This window comes from Oncorhynchus mykiss, chromosome 6, assembly GCF_013265735.2.
Source record: "Oncorhynchus mykiss isolate Arlee chromosome 6, USDA_OmykA_1.1, whole genome shotgun sequence".
Taxonomy (NCBI): Eukaryota; Metazoa; Chordata; class Actinopteri; order Salmoniformes; family Salmonidae; genus Oncorhynchus; species Oncorhynchus mykiss.
This window is the reverse complement of record NC_048570.1, coordinates 29,692,487-29,713,423: the sequence shown is the minus strand read 5'-3', so window position 1 is coordinate 29,713,423 and position 20,937 is coordinate 29,692,487. Positions and strand designations below refer to the sequence as shown.

General features: G+C 42.5%; 1 protein-coding gene and 1 pseudogene across 12 annotated transcripts in view; one reads left to right on the top strand and one right to left on the bottom strand.

The window, feature by feature from the left end:
* Window positions 1–7,365, top strand: part of LOC110525694 (CAP-Gly domain-containing linker protein 1) — a 48,345-nt gene extending 40,980 nt beyond the window's left edge. For 10 of the 12 annotated variants that reach the window (XM_021606055.2, XM_021606049.2, XM_021606050.2 and 7 more), the window contains 3 exons: window positions 5,367–5,372; window positions 6,012–6,139; window positions 6,363–7,365. In XM_021606055.2, the coding sequence (XP_021461730.2) occupies window positions 5,367–5,372; window positions 6,012–6,139; window positions 6,363–6,594 (366 nt within the window). In that variant the 3' untranslated portion in view covers window positions 6,595–7,365. The remainder of the gene's footprint in view (window positions 1–5,366; window positions 5,373–6,011; window positions 6,140–6,362) is intronic. The other 2 variants (XM_021606051.2, XM_021606053.2) reach the window with 1 other exon arrangement.
* Window positions 7,366–7,460: 95 nt separating this feature from the next.
* On the bottom strand, window positions 7,461–9,329 carry LOC110526646 (annotated as a pseudogene).
* Window positions 9,330–20,937: the final 11,608 nt, after the last annotated feature.

The following is a 20,937-nucleotide window of genomic DNA, read 5'->3' as shown; positions in this document are numbered from 1 at the left end:
TTATTATGGCCCAATTTAGCAAAAATTGGTATATAAAACACAACTTGGGTATGCCATTCAGTTGCTTTTTTACCAATATGTATATTTTTGGATGATTTGTGCATTCACTTAGTTTCCATACTATTGCCATATGTCATGCACTGGATGTTTTGCGTACTATGATCATGTCAACTTTCATATTGGCAGTGTTATGGTAATTACATCTAAAGCAATCACATTTTGCTCAAACTCTGCTGAAACTGTTGTCCATGTCTGCCAAGTCCATGGCTGGCAATATAGGCTTAATTTAAATTCGCTGTAGAACCTCTGACGATTGATTTGTTATGTGAAATTAAACCTTATTTTAAACCTCACAAACCTCTAAACAGTTTAACACAAAACGATCATGTGCACTAAAATTTCTTAACGTGTATATTAAAATGGACTCAGGTACGCTCTAATGTGTGTGTGTGTGTGTATAGGTCACTGGGAGTAAATGGATACCGGACTGCACTCTAGTCAAAGAAGCCCAGTCTAGGAGTTTAATGATGAAGCAGAGTATACATGTGGTAGTTACTCAAAAACGCATAAAATATCCCTGCAAATGAAAACGGTCTGATCGCCACAAAAGCCAACCAAACTGAGAAATAAATTCAGTTTTTAAACTAACAATTGGTTGCCATGGTGAATAATCCAATAATAATTGATAGGACACATAAAATGAAACCTCAGTTTACCGGAGTCTCTAAATTGAAATACTGGAAGATCAATAAATGTCTTTGTAGATCTAATAACATTTTGAGGATTCTAAATTCAAATCTAATGGGCTTTTATACAGCCGCCCCATCTTCCTTTCTATGAAAGCAGGTCTGCGTCGTCTAACATAGTGGGAAGCTCCACCAATCGGGCTACAGGATGTGGTAGATTCGAACCTTGACCGGATCCTTCCATCTGCACCTGGTATCATCTTCACTAACCGTCCGATGGGCCACAAAGCTCGTGGTAGCTGAGGATCCACTATCATGGCCACTTGTCCAACCTTCAAGTCTGGAGTGTCAATCTGTCACTTCTGCCTCTGCTGAAGACTTGGCAAATAGTTCCGCATTATTTGGGTCCAGAAGTGGCCCACCAGGACCTAACTATGCTTCCAACAGTGTCATCCAAGAAGGTCTCTGTCTGCATATACGGCATGTGGGAGCAAAGCATCATGCCGTTCCATCGTTCAGATTACGTTTGACTGGATCGAGGCTTCTACGTCTGCTGAAACAGCCAAGGGTCTTGGAGCTCAGAATGCATTCCACCTCTGTAAGGAACATCAGGAGGACATCTTCATGTTGTGACTTGTCTTCAACTGCTACACGAAGAGCAAACTTCACATACCTTATTTCCCTCTCCCAGGCGCCTCTGAAATGCAGTGCATTCGGGGGGTTGAACCGAAAGGTGACCTTCTGTTCAGCCAGCTGTTCCTGGAGTGCAGGCCCGAGGGCCATGAAGGCCTCTAGCAGCTCTCTGTCCGCCCCTCAGAAATTGGTCCCATTGTCCGACAGGATCTCAAAGGGTTATTCTCGTTGGGAAATGAAGCTGCGGAGCGCCATCAGGAAGGTATCTGCGTCCGTTTTGGTCAGAACATTGAGGCCGGTGCATTGAGTGGTGAGACGGGTTAGCTCAGCCAGAGTTTTCCCCCTCGTAATGTCGTCTGCTGGGTTGTTAGGGAGTGGAGATATGTCGACACCGCTATCAGTGAGATCTTGAATCTCAGCAATTCTGGTGCCGACAAACACTTTATGACACGATTTCGATTGAAGCCAGTTCAGGAAGGTTGTTGAATCTGCCACAGGGTGGTCCTGTGGACCTCCAAAGTAACCTCAGTTTTGCAGAAGATGAGCTAGTGTTGGGCTCCAGTTGGCAGCACTGAGCTCCAGGCGGGGTATTGAGACTTGGCGCTTTGGTGCCACTCGAGATCTTGCCGCGCGGAATGAGACCTGTACTTGTCGTTGGTCATTCTCAGTGTGGAGGTAGGCCACAGAGCCGTAGCTCTCTCTGAAGCATCGCAGAAGATGTGGATGTCGGTGGTTACTGTGGGGCTGTCTATGTTTGGAGGGAAATAACACCTAGGGATGAAAAACTTCTAACCCTGTCAGAGGTTGCGCTCCCACTCCTTCCACTGGTCTAGTAGGTGTGCCGGTAAAAGGGGTTGTCCCATACCCTCTCCTTCGTCCAGAGCTCCTGTTCCAGGATCTTTGCTCTCGTCTTGAAGTGGATGATATATTCCATGGGGCCATACTGGCTGGCAAGAGTATGGTAGATGATCCTCATGGTGAGTGTTGGCTCCACCACAGGGCGTTACTTGTACCCCAATGTGTCTGTAGGGCAGTGCCAGCGGATTCCTAATGTGGTCGCTTCAAGAGCTTGATCACATAGCCTGCAGTTTTTAGCTTCTGAACTTCTTGGCAGTAGCTCTTCGCCTGCTCTGGGTTCTTGGCTAAATTCCGCTCTGTGCTCCTCAGATGAGCCAAGACTGCCTCCTTGAGTGCTTTCAAGTGTGGAGAGTCCTTAATTCGGAGTAGCGGAGTGGTATAGTGTGCAACAGTCACACATACAGTGTCAGTCTCAAGGGTGCGGAAAGCCTCATGATTTTGCTTGGACCGGGTCAAGGCCATCTTTTCATTGTGGTAAGGCAGAGTATCAATCTGCAACAGCTTCTCCACATGGAGGAAAAGGCCATCTGAACGATAGTGTAAGTGAACAGGCACTGTTGTTCCTTGCCGGAATTGGACGGGAAGTTGGAAGGCCCTTGGAGTGCCCAAACAAGTCTTGTATTGACTGCAACAGGTCCACATTGATGGCTCATGCGCACCATTTCCATCAGTGTTAGCAAGTGAGGGTGATCTGAACAGATCAGGACCAGGGGACTGGCCTTGGTGAAGGTCTTGAAGGGAAGACCTCAGAGGTGTTGGTAATGCTTACTGCAAAGCCTCCACTGGGTAGCAGTACTCTGCGAAGCCTAGGTCACCAGCAGTGAAGGGTTTGGTGATACTGAACTGCTTGGATGGGTTGCACACTGGTGAGAGCTTCAAAGTGACCGAGTTGCCTTTTAACTGCACCACCTCTTGATGTACAGTCCTAAGCATCAGGGACTCTGCTTTCTTCGGCAACGCCATTTGCTGAACAGCAGCGGGAATGGTACACTCTGAGCCATAATCTATGACTGCATAGGTTTCGAGCGATCTGTTATCATTGTAGAGCCGGACTTTCACCACCTTTAGCATCACACTGCCAGAGTGATTTGGGAGGTCCAGGTAGACTGTGGTCGGAGGTGTGCTGACCATCAGGAAGCTCTTATCGTCTTCTTCAGCGAGGTCATGATGGACAGTCAGGTGTTGCTCTTTTCAGACGTTGCACGGCTTCTTTAGGATGCAGGAATCTGGCTGGTGTCCTCTCCCACACTGCCAGCACTGGTCTTTATCCTTGACCCACTGAGGTATTTGGAGAGGAGCTTAAACTCCTCACAATAACTGAGGTAGTGTTCTTGGTTCTTTCAAAAAGGGCAAAAAAAGGCTTCTTTGCCCTTAGATGCCTTTCCTTCCTGTGGAGCTGAGGACTTCTCGGACTTTGTTGAAAATTCAAAGTTCAGTAGTCTGGTCTGTGTTGTAGAGGACGGTGGTAGACTCGTTCTTGTTGTGGGAAGACGGGCTCTGTTCTATAGCGCCCTTGTCCTCTTTCTGGTACAACTCAACGGCTTGACTGGCAATCCGCTTGTCCCGAGACTTGACTTGTAAACAGACAGTCAGGTCAGGTAGGCTGTAAGTTCTATCGACCCCTGTTTGTATCACAGGAGATTGGTGGCACCTTAATTGGGGAGGACATGGTAAAGGCTAGAGCGGAATAATTGGAAAGGTATCAACAACATCCCATTCCATTTGCTCCATTCCGGCCATTATGAGTTGTCCACCCCTCAGCAGTCTCCACTGGTTTATAGAATGCCTTTTGTAATGCAATACTCCATAAAATCGTCTATGTAGGCTCTTGGCAGCTTGGTGAGTCGGCGATCCACATCAGCTCGAATCCGTTGGCACTCTAGTCTGAGTGTCTGGAGCATACTCATGAGAGAGCGAATTCATCAAATGCTGTAGCATCTCCCATCTTGATAGGTGGCGCATTCAGGATGGCTCCAAGCTCGCTCTGCACAACTGCCTTGGCTGTCCATACTTGTCCTGAAGTGCGCTCAGGGCAGTGGAGTAAGGACATGAGTGGGACAGTTTGTAAGCACTTGGAAGCTTGAGGTGCTCCAGCAGAACTTGGTACTTGTAATGTCGCCGCCATCAGCTTGTTCTGGGCCTGGCGAAGGAGTTGCTGCTCCCTCCATTGTCTTTCTCCACTCTTCAGCTGCATCTCCTGGTATCTTCTCTCCATGGTGAGTTTGAGTCTCTCCATCTCTTTTTCGGAATTAAATCGCACTGCCTCTCTCTCTTAAGCTAACTGGTGTCCCAGTTCTTCAAGTGCTGTCTTCTTAAGATGAACCTGAATAAATGAGTGATCATTGTTGTCGCCATTGCTGCTTTGTTGACTGGGGGCTGGCGACCCCCTTCCTTGGAGGGGCTGGGATTGTAATGCCGTACCTTGTTGTGGCTGGCCTGGGCTCAACAGTTCGCTTTGTTGAGGTTGGTGATGATCCTCTTCATCAGAATCCTCCTTGAGATCTTCTTCTTTGGGGGTGTGGCTTGCCTGAAGCTGTCCTGTGGGGGAGGGCTCACCAGTTAGAATACCCTCACCTCGGTGGGCATGCCTACTTGGAGTGGTTGTTCGAGTGTGTGGGTGGTTGACTGTTTAGGCTGCTGAAATCTGCCGTCGTGGACGTTCATCTCCTCCACCGGACTGCACTCTGGTCAAAGAGTGATTACAGACACAGAAGCCAGTCTAGGAGTTTAATGATGAAACAGAGTATACATGTGGTATTTGGTCAAAAATGCACAAATATCCCTGCAAATAAAAAAGGGTCTGATCTCCACAAAAGCCAACTGGACTGAGAAATAAGTTCAGTTTTTATACTAACAATTGGTTTCCATGGTGAATAATCAAATGATAATTGATAGGACACATGAAAGTTAACATCAAACCGTTGACTGGAGTCTCTAAATGAATATACTGGCAGATCAATAAATGTTTTTTATAATCTAACAGGCTTTTATACATAGATCGGCATCCCTTTACTTACTGTGATGTCTAGCTGAACTGCTTGCCTACTATTTTCTCTGTCAGTGATGACTTGAGTCTGTTTTGTCTGGCTTTAGGTGGGTCCTAATTTTGATTTTGTTTTGTCTCCTCCCTCTCTTTCTCATTTACCTCCTCCTCTGTCACTGATGTTGGCCATGCTACCCGAAAATCAGGCAGCGGTTTGTTACTGTTATTCATCAGCTCCACTCATGCATGTCTATTTGTCTGTAGATTTCCCCACGGTTCTCGTTCCATCTGTGCTGTTGTGTGTTCTGGAAAATAATTCCTAAAAGTTCCTGTTGGTTTACATGTCTGGTCGTCTCCCAAGGAGGAATTAGGCCTTCTCTCTGACATAATTTACCATAAGGATGTATTTAGAATTAGCTTTAAAAAATAAATGAACACCATATCCTATTCATAAAGGAAATGTACCAGAGTTATGATTTCCAGCAAATTGGCATGCCTGGATGCCACAATTTCTCATTGGTGGACGATTCAGAGTTTTACTGTTCAGTGTTGCCCTCTTTACTCTTGCTCATGCCAGTTTTCATAACTTAGAAACTGGACAAGCACGTTGGTGAAGGTGATGGTGCACTGTTATTCTTGTAGCAGGGTGGGTTGGGGAAAGGGGTGAATATATTAACAGCTTGTGTGATTTTAGCACTCAATGAGATGTGGATGCTGTTGGATGACCTGTTGTTTGTGTTCCATTTTCCAAAGTTTTAAGTTGGCTACATTTACGTTTTAACTGAAGTCTGTGCCGTATGAGCATAAAGAACTCTGTTACTGTCCGTGATTTCCCTTTTTGTCTGCGGCAGATTGAGTTCCTGAACTCGGTTATCGTGGACCTGCAGAAGAAGAATGAAGACCTTAAGGGCAAGCTGGAGAAGATGGCGGAGGCTTCCCTTAATGGGAATAATGCAAGCGAGCTTGATAACTATGACGGGTCAGCCTTCTCCCATGCTTTTAAACACTGACCCTGAGTCAGACAAGTTCAAGCCCACACTAACCTCATACTTTTTCATTTGTTGTTAATTTCATTAAGTTAGCTCAGAGCATAAAGCGGTATTTCTATTTTAACAATTCATCATAGTCCTAGTTTGCCCATTTGTCTAGTCTTCTGTACATACTCACGCCCTGACCCTGTATGTTTCCCACCCTCTCCTCAGCGGTTTTAATGAAGGTCCCTCCAAAAAGAAGGTCCCACCAAGGCTCTTCTGTGACATCTGTGACTGCTTCGACCTCCATGATACAGAAGACTGTCCCACTCAGATGCAGATGCCGGACTCCCCACCCCACACTGCTTACCACGGCAGTAAGGATGAGGAGAGGGCTTATTGTGACATCTGTGAGGCCTTTGGCCACTGGACTGACTCCTGTAACGACGACCAGACCTTCTAATCTAAAGCCTTCGAGAACCATCTTTGGCACAATCTCAACTTTTGCACATAAACCAAATTCTGAGGTGTGCAAGTGCACATGGAGTTCTCTACTGTATGGGTGTGTGCATGTGTTTGTTTGTGCAGAAAGTATTTATTGCACAAGCCCCTAAGTGCTATAAATGGGAGGATATTGTCTCAAAACGATCAACTTAATTATCCGCACCCACACGTCATTGACTAGCAAAAGGGGCAGAAATGCTGACGTATTGTGATATAAGGTTTTCATTGGGAATTGTTTCAAAAATCCACTGTTTGTGTTGCGACCTTCTTCAGTGTGTGCAAAAGATGAGGCTATAGTTTATTTTTTTACACTTGGACATACTTTGTACTTAAAAAAAAAAAAAATGTTGCCTTGTCAATCTGTCTGTGATAATTGTGTGGTGGAAAGGCATGGAGAGGGGCGTGGCTGGCGCCTGTTGCCTGGCAGAGTTGGAGCAGTGAAACAACGGCGTTTGACTTTTAGTTTGAAAAAAAAGACTACCTCGGCCGTGTGGGATGGTGGTCAAGGTTGAAGCCGCTAAACAAACCTAAAGCACTGCACACACTTTATTCCTCTCCTCTGTTTAAAATCCTTGGTTCCTTTTTAAATGGCCTTTACAAGAACAATGCATAATTCAATTATAATTTAAGGATAAAATATTGTAAACAGATGGTATGATGCTCATGAATTTCTGTACCTAACTTTTTGAATGTTGAATATCTGTACAAAAATAAATTACATTTATGGATACATTTTAAGTTTGTTTCATAACAGTTGCAGGAGCTCGTGAAATTACCCTTCAAACACATTTTATATTACAGTATTTTTTTTAAAGTTCTCTCACCAAATATTTTCTGTACACAATTACTTCCTGAGTACTCTCTATACTAAGCAATACAGTTTCTTTGATTGTATGCCTTGGAAATGACCACTTGTACTGTAAGCACTTCATGGTTTCAGCTAGTGTTATGACATCACGTTTAAATATACATTACACAGATTACAGCTATGGTGCAGTTTTAATCACTGTTCCCTTTAAAAACAATTTATTAAGTAATATGTTTTTTTTTGCCTCTGCAGTGTGTAATAATTTTACACCACAGCTCTCGACATCCCCCCCTTAGAACACAATAGACCTGTTTTGTTTCACATCATTACCTCAATCATTTGACCTGTTTTTAAAATGTACCATCAATACCTCTGTACTCTTAAATGGCTCTTTAACCCTCTGTGCTGATCTGATGCGTGCGTCAGGGTGACGCACATGCCCACAAAGACATCATCAATGAGGAACAAATCAGCGCAGGACGCTGCCACTCCCAGGCTCATCACTGTCTGACGTGACATCAGGTAGCCCCCACCGCCAGCGTATGGAGGATCTGGCTTGTTAGGGTACATCTCCACTGGTATGAAGTACATCCGGGGCGGCAGGGTAGCCTAGTGGTTAAGAGCGTTGGACTAGTAACCGGAAGGTTGCAATCCCCGAGCTGACAAATCTGTCGTTCTGCCCCTGAACAGGCAGTTAACCCACTGTTCCTAGGCCGTCATTGAAAATAAGAATTTTTTTCTTAACTGACATGCCTTGTTAAATAAAGGTAAAATAAATAGAAATCCATTGGTTGTGCCGGATTGGATAGGCTCTTGGAATAATATCACCAGCGAACAATTGATCGGAGGACTTGTGGTCCTTAATGTTCCAGCAGATTGCTGGTGTGAACAAAAACGTCATCGTCCCCTTAGAACACATGGGCCCGCAGGCACTCTAGGCTGAACCAGTTCAGGAAATAAACCTCCAGAGTCAGGTTGAAAAAAACTCCTCAAAATCCCACTGCAGGATGTCCCCAAACTGCCTGTTCTCATACGCCAGTAGCTGCTGCAGCGGGAATCCCTGTATTCTGTCTGATGACTTGCCTACTAAGAACAACAGTTTCCCCCCTTTTACCCTGAAAGTACACCCTCTTCCCACAAGTGCTCCATAGTGCAATCCTGCTGTCCACCTGGATGGCTGTGGATTTATTGGCCAGCAGGAGAAAGCGATTATTCTCACAGGGTGTCGGAGACAGCAGGCGGGGGAATGTCTTGCAGTGTTTATACATGAGGAAGTTACGGTGTGGAGGTGGGATAGAGGACGGAATGTTCTGCATGCTGTCATTCAGGGAGCACTTGAAAACATCCACAGTGGACTGTGGAGGTGTGGCAGAGGTGTTCCAGTGCCAGTCTGTGATTCATGCGCCACAGTCTGAGCACTCTATCTGGTGGTGGGACATTGAGGTCCATCATCATAAAGAGGAAGCCCATCAACAGTCACAATGACAATGGACCATCTACTGCAGCTTTGGTTTCTGAAGAGGATCCTCGTTGTTCTGAAAAATAATTAGCACACCACTTTTTAGCAACAAGGAGACATAATTGTCACTAGTATATGAAGTAAGCCTACAATAGGCTACAAGCGGCACAATTTATTTTGTCTCACTACCAAAACTACGCAGGTCACACAATTGTTCCTCTGTTTGCCTGGTCCCAGATCTATTCACGCTATCATGTTAACGCCTTGCCATACCAAACATGTCACTCCTTGTTATACCAAACAGACTGGTGGTCCCCAGGCTACCTCTGGGGCTTTCTCCATTACAGAATAATACACATTTTTGGGACAATGTAGGCCCTAGGCCAGTGGCTTTCAAACCTCTCCTCAGGAATCCTCAGACATTTCAGTTTTGTTGTAGCCCAGAACTAGCTCATCTGATTCACATACTCAAGGGCTTGATGATTACTTGACAAGTTGAATCAGGTGTGCTAGCTGTGGAATAGTTCAAATGCATGTAACGGCTGGGGGTCTCGAGGAGATGTTTGTAAACCCCTTCCCTATGCTTAACAACTAGGTGTCTAACATGGCCGTAACTACATACAAGGACACTGAGGTTTGGACCTCAGTAATTGTTTCTCATCCGATTTAAAAAATATATATATTTTGTACTCAAAGAAAATCAATTACGGGTCAACATAAATTGGGCTCTCCAACCCTGTTCCTGGAGAGCTTCCTTCCTGTAGGTTTTCACTCCAACCCCAGATGTAACTAACCTGATTCAGCAAATCAACCAGCTAATTATTAGAATCAGGTAGGCTTGATTAGGGTTGGAGTGAAAACCAACAGGACAGCAGCTCTCCAGGAACAGCCCTGGTCTAAATATTGCACCTGCCTCTTTGTGAAAGAGTGGAATCATGAACAGTGGTTTGTTCTTTATAGTCGCCTGCGTCCCCGGATTTGACTTTTTTAACATACTTTCACCACTCTCTCAAACGGCTAACCCAGCCCTGTTGCGGCACAGACAGAGGGCCTGAGAAGTGAAATGAACTACCCCAGCTAGCAGTCGGCTCAAGTAGGCAACTAGAGAGTCAAACACTGCTTACAATGTGTTTGCGAGATGCCGGACAAAATACCATTTTAAAACCGTCCCACGTCTCTACAGACATCCCCAAAACAAACAAAAATGTAGGGCACCACTAGTAAATAGTCACTCATACACTTGCTCTTTCCATGACATAAACTATATTTCAATCTACATTTTTTACGTGAGTAAAGTCATTGCATATAAAAAAAAAACATGACAGCTGTGATGGAAACAGGACGTTTTTGTAAAATGTTATAAATGCCAACTGATCATTTGTTCTTTCGACATGGTCTGATCTTTTTGTATTTGTAAAATGAATTATGCAAAAAATGGAGGTGGAAACACCTTTATGAGCAAATATTGATATACAGTGGATTCGGGGAATATTCAGACCCCTGAACTTTTTCCACATTTTGTTACATTACAGACTTATTCTAAAATTGATCAAATATATTTTTTTCCTTATCAATCTACACACAATACCCCATAACGACAAAGTGAAAACAGGTTGCAAATTTATTAAAAATAAAACGGATATCTTATTTCCTTAAGTATTCAGATCCTTTACTGTGAGACTCAATCGTTTCTACAACTTGATTTGAGTCCACCTGTGGTAAATTCAATTGATAGGACATGATTGGACATGATTCAGAAAGGTACACACCTGTCTGTATAAGGTCCCACAGTTGACAGCAAAAATCAAGCAATGAGGTCGAAGGAATTGTTTGTAGAGCTCCGAGACAGGATTGTGTTGAGGCACAGATCTGGCGATAGGTACAAAAAAGTCTGCAACATTGAAGTTCTCCAAGAACACAGTGGCCTCCATCATTCTTAAATGGAAGAAGTTTGGAACCACTAAGACTCTTCCGAGAGCTGGCCGCCTGGCTAAACTGAGCAATCAGGGGAGAACGGCCTTGGTCAGGGAGGTGACCAAGAACCCGATGGTCACTCTGACAGAGCTCTAGAGTTCCTCTGTGGAGATGGGAGAAACTTCCAGAAGGACAACCATCTCTGCAGCACTCCACCAATCAGGCATTTATGATAGAGTGGCCAGACGGAAGCCACTCCTCAGTAAAAGGCACATGACAGCCCGTTTGGAGTTTGCCAAAAGGCACCTAAAGACTCTTAGACCATGAGAAACAAGATTCTCTGGTCTGATGAAACCAAGATTTAACTATTTGTCCTGAATGCCAAGCGTCACGTCTGGAGGAAACCTGGCACCATCCCTAGGGTGAAGCATGGTGGTGGCAGCATCAGGCTATGGGGATTTATTTTCAGAGGAAGGGACTGCGAGACTAGTCAGAATCAAGGGAAATATGAACAAAGCAAAGTACAGAGAGATCCTTGATGAAAACCTGCTCCAGAGCGCTCAGGACCTCAGGACTGGGGCGAAGGTTCCCCTACCAACAGGAACCCTAAGCACACAACAAAGACAATGCAGGGGGGGCCCCGGGACAAGTCTCTGAATGTCTTTGAGTTGCTTAGCCAGAGCCCAGACTTGAACCTGATCAAACATCTCTGGAGAAACTTATGGTCTGATTTATGGTCAAATGCATTCACTTTAAGTGCAGATTGGTCTGGATTAGTGTGCTTGTATAACTAACTACACCTTGCTGCTTTCTGCTCTGAGAAACCAACGTTTTTGCAAGCTCAGTGCTGTTGCAATGAGTCACCTATTTACATACATTTTATGGTGTCATTTCAGTAATGTAGTTATATTTACTTCATCATTATCAGCAGTAGGTTAAGCTGATTTATAGCTATGCTTCTATCATGCACCATGCACTTGACATAGACTGACAGGGAGGGACTACCTATCTTGCACCTATCTATTCTATCATATGCTATTGTATTGTATGCTATTGTAGTGATCACTTCATCCTAGTCATGTTTTAGCTCTTATTAATTATTCTGCTTGCATTTTACCTTCAGGTCTTACATACTAATTCTTCATGTGTTTCATGCTGCAATTGTTGTGCTATGGTGAATGCTTACACATTCAGGTGTTAGCTGACATCTTTGCTTCATTATCTGCGCACAGTTTTGCACTATGGCATGGCTGTCGATATGGTTTTATGGGAGCATGTGCATGTTAAGGCTCTGCATTCATCACCTTGCCGATGCAAAGCTAATGCTAATTCCTGCATTGGCTGTTATGTTCTGTATCTTCTGCACATAGTCGTTATGGCATGACGGCATTGTTACTGTCAAGAGTATGGTGAGGTCTTGGTAACATAGAGGCAAACACAAGCCACCCCTTCCACAGCATCTGCTGGAGCTTCGCAGTACGATTTATTTTACCCAGGATGTTTCGTCGTTTCTTACCCAGATGCAATGAGGCATTACATGAACACCTAGTTTACATTCATGATGATGTCCTGCTTTAGTGTCGGTGTGTCTTGGCATTTTATTGAGTATTTATTGTGATGTATTATTGGCTGCTGCAATCAAAGATAAAGATAAGTGTTTCCAATGGCATCATCGGTGTCACTGGTGTAGAGAAGAGTAGGCAGAAGGCAGTCACAGGTGTAGAACTACTGAGTTGATTTAAGCACCATAGATCAAAGCGGGACGAAACCCAAACGCTGTTCTGCACAAAATATATCTTCATAAACAAAAAGGCAAAGGGCGAACCCATCGTGGAAAATATAAAGTACTCAGGAAATAGCGGGTGGAGTTAGTCATAGGGGAGGTGTCTAGGTGTCTTTCTCTGTGCAAAGGTGGAGCAGGAAGAGACGTAAACCAGGATGTCCCGGGCCAAGTTGGGCCACCAGTACTTGGCGGAGAGACAGTCGATAGTACGGGCTATACCCGGATGCCCCGACACTGGAGTTGTGTGTGCCCAGGTGAGGAGACGATCCCGCACATCAGAGGGCACGTAGATATACCCCTCGGGACAGTGGGCAGGTGAGGGCTTCTGTCGCAGAGCTCGACAGATGTCTGCGTCCACATTCCACATGACAGGAGCCACAATGCGGGACAAGGGAATAATGGGTATCACTTTCTCCCTTCGATCCTCTGTGTCATGCACCCGGGACAACGCATCGGCCTTAACGTTCTTTGATCCCGACCAGTCGGAGAGGGTAAAGTCAAACCTGGCAAAGAATAGGGCCCACTTGGCCTGACGCGGGTTCAGCCTCTTGGCTGCTCGAATGTAAGTTCCTGTGGTCCGTCCAGACAAGGAATGGGTGTTTAGCACCCTCCAGCCAGTGCCGCCATGCTTTCAGCATCTTCTTGATAGCCAACAACTCATGATCCCCCACGTCGTAATTCCGCTCTGCTGGAGACAGCTTCCGTGAGTAGAAGGCGCATGGATGGAGTTTAGGCGGCAATCCAGTGCGTTGGGAGAGAACAGTCCGTACTCCAACCTCAGAGGCATCCACCTCCAAGATGGCGCCGAAGAGGATGGCTGATGTTTTACATACTCACCACGAACTGGAAGAAGCTTTTTCCTTTAAAGAGTCCGATGAGAAGGATATACTGCTCTCCTGGGAACAGGCCCAGATCCCCGTCATTTGCGTGAAGAAAAGACAGAGGAAAAGAGGACGCAGATCGGGCTGCCTTCTAAGAATCTGTAGGGGAGCGAGTAAACTTTTATTGCCTTCCGATCTACTTGCTAACATGCAATCATTGGAAAATAAAATTGATGACCTACGATTACGATTATCCTACCAACGGGACATTAAGAACTGTAATATCTTATGTTTAACCGAGTCGTGGCTGAACGACGACATGTGCACCAGCAGAACAGTGATGCTACGTCTGGAAACAACTGGTGCGCAATGTCTAATATTAAAGAACTCTCTAGGTATTGCTCGCCTGAGGTAGAGTACTTTATAATAAGCTGAAGACCACACTATCTACCAAGAGAGTTCTCATCTATATTATTCGTAGCCGTCTATTTACCAGCACAGACCGATGTTGGCACTAAAACCGCACTCAACCAACTCTATAAGTGTCATGTTCTGACCTTAGTTCTTTTGTTATGTCTTTGTTTTAGTATGGTCAGGGCGTGAGTTGGGTGGGTTGTCTATGTTCGTTTTTCTATGTTGTGTTTTGAGTTTGGCCTGGTATGGTTCTCAATCAGAGGCAGGTGTCGTTAGTTGTCTCTGATTGAGAATCATACTTAGGTAGCCCTCAGAAAAAAAAGACCTCCACAAGTCTGGTTCATCCTTGGGAGCAATTTACAAACGCCTGAAGGTACCATGTTCATCTGTACAAACAATAGTACGCAAGTATAAACACCATGGGACCACGCAGACATCATACCGCTCAGGAAGGAGGCGCGTTCTGTCTCCTAGAGATGAATGTACTTTGGTGCGAAAAGTGCAAATCAATCCCAGAACAACAGCAAAGGACCTTGAGAAGATGCTGGAGGAAACAGGTACAAAAATATCTATATCCACAGTAAAACGAGTCCTATATCGACATAACCTGAAAGGCCGCTCAGCAAGGAAGAAGCCACTGCTCCAAAACCACTGTAAAAAAGACTACAGTTTGCAACTGCACATGGGGACAAAGGTGGTACTTTTTGGAAAAATGTCCTCTGGTCTGATGAAACAAAAATAGAACTGTTTGGCCATAATGACCATTGTTATGTTTGGAGGAAAAAGGGGGAGGCTTGCAAGCCGAAGACCACCATCCCAACTGTGAAGCACGGGGGTGGCAGCAGCCTCATGTTGTGGGGGTGCTTTGCTGCAGGAGGGACTGGTGCGCTTCACAAAATAGATGGCATTGTGAGGAAGGAAAATTATGTGGATATGTTGAAGCAACATCTCAAGACATCAGCCAGGAAGTTAAAACTTGGTCGCAAATGGGTCTTCCAAATGGACAATGACCCCAAGCATATTTCCAAAGTTGTGGAAAAATGGCCTAAAGACAACAAAGTCAAGGTATTGGAGTGGCCATCACAAAACCCTGACCTCAATCCTATAGAAAATGTGTGGGCAGAACTGAAAAGCGTGTGCGAGCAAGGCCTACAAACCTGACTCAGTTACACCAGCTCTGTCAGGAGGAATGGGCCAAAATTCACCCAACTTATTGTGGGAAGCTTGTGGAAGGCTACCTAAAACGTTTGACCCAAATTAAACAATTTAAAGGCAATGCTACCAAATTTTTATTGAGTGTATGTAAACTTCTGACCCACTGGAAATGTGATGAATGAAATAAAAGCTGAAAGAAATCATTCTCTCTACGATTATTCTGACATTTCACATTCTTAAAATAAAGTAGTGATCCTAACTGACCTAAAACAGGGAATATTTTCTAGGATTAAATGTCAGGAATTGTGAAAATCTGAGTTTAAATGTACTTGGCTAAGGTGTATGTAAACTTCTGACTTCAACTGTATACAGTGAGAGAATGGGGATTGGAACCAGGTGTGTGTAATGATGATGAAACAAGTCCGGGGCTGATGAGTGAATTGCGTTTGCCAGCAATAGGTTCGGCAGCAGCTAGAAGGCCGGCGATGCCGAACGCCTGAGCTGGACAGGAGGGAGAGCCAAAGTGAAGGCTGGTGAGACAATCAGTGTGCATCGTTTGATTTTGACCGATTGTGAGTAGGAATTGCCTACTAATTACTTGCCTACTAATTGTTTGCTAATTGGTTAATGATGTCATTGGAAACACTTATTTCCTCTATCTTTCTTACTACAAAACATAGAAATGTGCCATTTTCACATATGTTGATGTTGGGATGGTGCTGGAGATGAATATGAAGTTGAAACATTTCGAAGCTTCTCTTTAACATTACTCAGTCTTTTCATTATTAAACATATATTCACCGATTACTACTGCTAACCCTAACCATTTTTTCCACACTCAGATTTTTTGTTATCACTTTGGACCTTAGTGGGGGAGCTGAGGCTGTATTGCGGTGCGATGACCAATCAAGGCTCGCTATAGCTTCCAGTCGCGTTGGATTGGGTGGTGATGATACATTTGAGGTTACACCAACATAAAAACCACCCTAATCTGTGAGGTGTAAGGCTTGTTAAGAGCTCCATGAACGCGGTTATGCCTAAGATTTTTAGAAGCATTAGACTAGAACATTGATACTGTTTGACATCTAAGTTTAAACATCAGTCATGAAGATTAGGCTATTTAGATTTTTGCAAAACGTGATGTAGTTCTCTTGGGATTTGGCTCAATCTTCCCTCCTCTCTCATGTAATTATTATTTCCTCAGGTTGTTACTGTAAATGAGAATGTGTTCTCAGTCAACTTACATGTTAAAATAAGGGTAAAATATATATATATATATATATATATATATATATATATATATATATATATATATATATATGACCTAGCATGATCAGCTGTTTCCAGATTTCTAGGAAATATGACCTATAATTAATTACGAGTGAAAAAGTCCCCCCCCCAAATGCAAGTAATTATGTTAAAAAGCATCTTTCCTGTGTTGGAATGGTGTGTAATGTTATGGAACTGAGAGGCATGATTGAGGGCTAGGCATACCCCAACAACAGAATGGTGTGGGTGTATACCGGGCATAAAACATATTTAGAGTAGACTGATTGGCCAGCTCATCCTAAAATAGCAAATTTTTGAAACCGTCTGTTTGAGATACACGTTTGAGGTGGTGTTTTTGAAGTGTTTGTTCTCCAATATATGCTTTGGCCACATACAAGTATAGGATTAGTCAACATTATTTGGGTATGAGTTAACAGAATATGAACTTTTAAGTGAGATTTTCACTGTACAGTTAGTTACAGACAATTCTTGGATTAAAGTATCATTGTTATCAGTTGATAGTCATAGAAGAATATTAGCCATCATTGGAAACCTTTTCAAAATAAATGGTTAAATGTAAATGTGGTGTTATACCTGATACAAATCCGTTAACATGGAATAAAAGTACTATTCAGAAAAAAATGTCAATGTCTTGAACATGAGAGAAACTGTCAAAGAGCAGAAAACTGTACTGTTGTCATACTTCCTAGACTTGTAACATGCACTCGGGAATGCAAGAAAGGAGGATATTGATGTGACCGAAACAGTACAAAAACACAGAAACCATGCTGGGGGAAAAAATGTCTTTACTTTGTAGACCAAGAAAGAGAATATTTCCAACACTTACTGTATCTCAGGGGGAACAAACATAGAAATACTTCCAAAAAGTAATCTCATAAATGAAACATCCCCTTAAACAAAATACTTAATCCTTGTTTTATAACTTAAACCAGGTCATGATTCTTGACAAAAGAATATTGGAAACTTTCCCCACCACATAGTAACTGCTTGGCAAACACATTTTTAATGACATCCATCTGCTCTTGTTCTTTTGGAGTCTTTGCATAGTTCCAATTCCCTTTGAATGGAACAGAAATAAAACCTTTGATCTGAATGACACTAGATTAATGTTAATTGTGATTAGCCCACAGAAATGCTGTCTCATGTGGCCAATACTGTACATGGGGCTCAGAATCAGTAACAATAATACAGTCCCCAGTCATAGGATAAAGAGTACTCCACTCGTAGAGTAGCAAAGAGTGCAAACATTTAGGTGATCACAGTTATTGAGATGTATTAAGGACTCTCATAAAGTCCATATAGCCTCTAAAAAAATAACATACATTCAGGAAATACAAAACCAATAGTGCTAAATGTGATATAATTCCAAGCAAATTCCATTGTGCATCAAAATAATAAATACGACAAAAAACAAATACTAAATATCACTCTGCAACAGTCAGGAGTTACAATAATAAAGTATATTCATGTATTTGCTGTTCTGAGGTGCATTGCTAATAAAGGAGTAGTTTCTCTAAATGCCTCCCACAATGTACCAATGTAGGTCAGGGCTTCTGAGACTAATAAAGGAGAGACGTGAAATTAAAGTTTCTACTTTTGCAATATAACCTATAATGTTTAACTGTATCTTAGACAAATACGATCTGAACTATGAGAAGAGCTATGTATCTTTGACAGGCTAGCATAACGCTGTCATAAGCATACCTTAGACATAAGGATGGCTTGATTGTAAGAAACAAAAAAAGAACATCATACATATGCTATGTATGTAACCTGTATGCTTACAGTATGGCTGATGCTTTCTTCATCATAAAATATCCTGATTGTGTTTGTTTGGTTATAGGGAGCAGCATAAAAAGCTCACCAGCGCATCCCTGAGAGAACAATAAGAAAAAAGCAACATTCACCACATAATGTTTGAATGCTCCTATAGCACAATGTTTGTTTAAAAGACAATGAAATGGTAGGCTGCAGTGTGTAAGGTTAAATGTGCTCAAAGTGCTTCACACCTGTCCATGGCCTTGTCCAGGAACCACCCAGGGTCCATTAGTAAAGACTGAATTTTCCTTGAGTGAAAAGTGAACCTTTTTCCATGGATAGACTTTGGCTTAACATCACTGAGGATATTAAAGACTTCTGGTATTATTTGAACAGTCCAACCCCCCAAGAAAAGGGTAGAATAACCAGAACGTCTGGCAACAAAAAACTAGGACACTTCATTTCACGGAAGACAACTGTGCATGAGTTTGAGACCCCACCAGATGCAAAGGCACATGAGTCGAATTATGATGAAGAAACAGTAGTAAGTAGTTACTGAAGGCTTTCAGAGTACTCAAAGCATACTGCCAATCAGTGCTAAGCCTTTTTATAGCCTTTTTGATAACACTCAATGTATCCACACTCACCGTCATACAACAGAGAAAACAACAACAGAACCCACAACTCATTCAAGAGATATTTCCCTTTTATGACAAATCATATGCCGTTTTCTTTGTTTCATACCTTAAAATAACAATAAGAGCTCAATAAAAACAAAAATACCAAATAAAACGAGCAAGCACGGTAAAACACCTCTGGTTCAACACCATGTTATTTACCTGCCAAAGTACAGTGCCTTCAGAAAGTATTCATACTTACTCCATTTTTCTTTGGTGTGTTAAAGCCTGAATTCAAAATGGATTCAATCTATTTTTTCTCTCTCACCCATCTACACACAATACCTCATAATGACAAAGTGAAAACATGTTTTTAGAAATGTTTGCAAATTTATTGAAAACAAAATATGTAAATGAGATATTTCTGTAAGTATTCACACCCGAGTCAAAACTTTGTAGAAGGACCTTTGGCAGCAATTAAAGTTGCGCGTCTTTCAGGGTAAATCTCTGAGCTTTCCACACCTGGTTTATGCAACATTTGATTCAAAATTCTTCAAGCTCTGTCAATTTGGTTGTGGATCATTGCTAAACAACCATTTTCAGGTCTTTCCATAGATTTCAAGTAGATTTAAGTCAAAACTGTAACTCTGCCTCTCAGAAACATTCACCGTCTTCTTGGTAAGCAACTCCAGTGTAGATTTGGTCTTGTGTTTTAGGTTATTGTCCTGCTGAAAGGTAAATTCATCTCCCAGTGTCTGTTGGAAAGCAGACTGAACCAGGTTTTCCTCTAGGATTTTGCCTGTGCTTAGCTACATTCCATTTCTTTTTTAACCTGAAAAACTCTCTAGTCCTTAACGATTACAAGCATAATGTTGGATTCTAGTTTGAAATATACTTATTAATGTTACCATACTAGAAGTTATTGATTACTTTACATGTATAAGGAATGCATACGTTTGGGTCTATAGAGAGTGTAAGAACTAGGTGTATTGAAAGTTACTGAGTGAGGAAGGGGGAGTGCAGAAAGTTTACATTCTCAAAACATGGTATTGTTAAATCTCATGGCTCCTAAAGAGAGAAGCAAACTGCAACAGTCTGGTTTCAGTCACTGATAAGGTAGGACAGCCGTGGAGTAGGGAGGAGTGAGGAATTTGTCCCGAGGTCGGGTCAGATGAAGTGACAAGGAACAGTCATGTTACAAACATTATACTTCCATGCCCATGAAGGTTCTAGCAGGAGGCGGGGCCATGACCACACCAGTGAGAGGAACCAATTAAGTCCGGACTTGCAAAAGAGATGTATTGGCTGTTTAGATGTGCAAGGAGTTGACTCAGCCTAGTAGAAGGGTATAAATATATGTGCTTGTGTAAACACATCTTTTGCCTTTGCAGCTGTTTCACCCAGTGGGGGAATAACTTGGTTTGAGCTTTTCCTAGTCGTCCGTTTGAGTTTTTACTCTTTGTTCAGAACCTAACAATACCCATAACATGATGCAGCCACTATGCTTGCAAATATAGAGAGAGTGATACTCTGTAATGTGTTGAATTGGATTTCCCCCAAACATAACACATTGTATTCAGGACAAAAAGTGAATTGTTTTGCATAATTTTTTACAGTATTACTTTAGTGCCGTGTTGCAAACAGAATGCCTGTTTTGGAGAAGAAAATACAATTCTGTACAGGCTTCCTTCTTTTCGCTCTAATTACGTTAGTATTGTGGAGTAACTACAATGTTGTTGATCCATCCTCAGTTTTCTCCTATCCCAGCCATTAAACTCTGTAACCATGAGAGGTTGGTTTCGTTCCTCTCCGGCTACTGAATTAGGAAGAACGCCTATTTTTTTTTTACAAATATACCAATAGGTGCCCTTCTTTGCAAGCCATTGGAAAACCTCCCTGATCTTTCTGGTTGAATCTGTGTTTGAAATTCACTGTTTGATTGAGGGACCATACAGATAATTGTATGTGTGGGGTACAGAGATGAGTTAGTCCTGTTAAACACTATTATTGCACTATTATTGCACACAGAGTGAGTCAATACAACTTATGTGCAAATATTTACTCCTGAATATATTTAGACTTGCCATAACAAAAGGATTGAATACTTATTGACTGTAGAAATTTTTGCTTTTCATTTTGAATTAATTTGTAATTTTATTTAAAACACAAAAAAAAAAAAATATATATATATATATATATATATATATATATATATATATATATATATATATATATATATATATATATATATATATATATATATATATATATATTCCACTGACA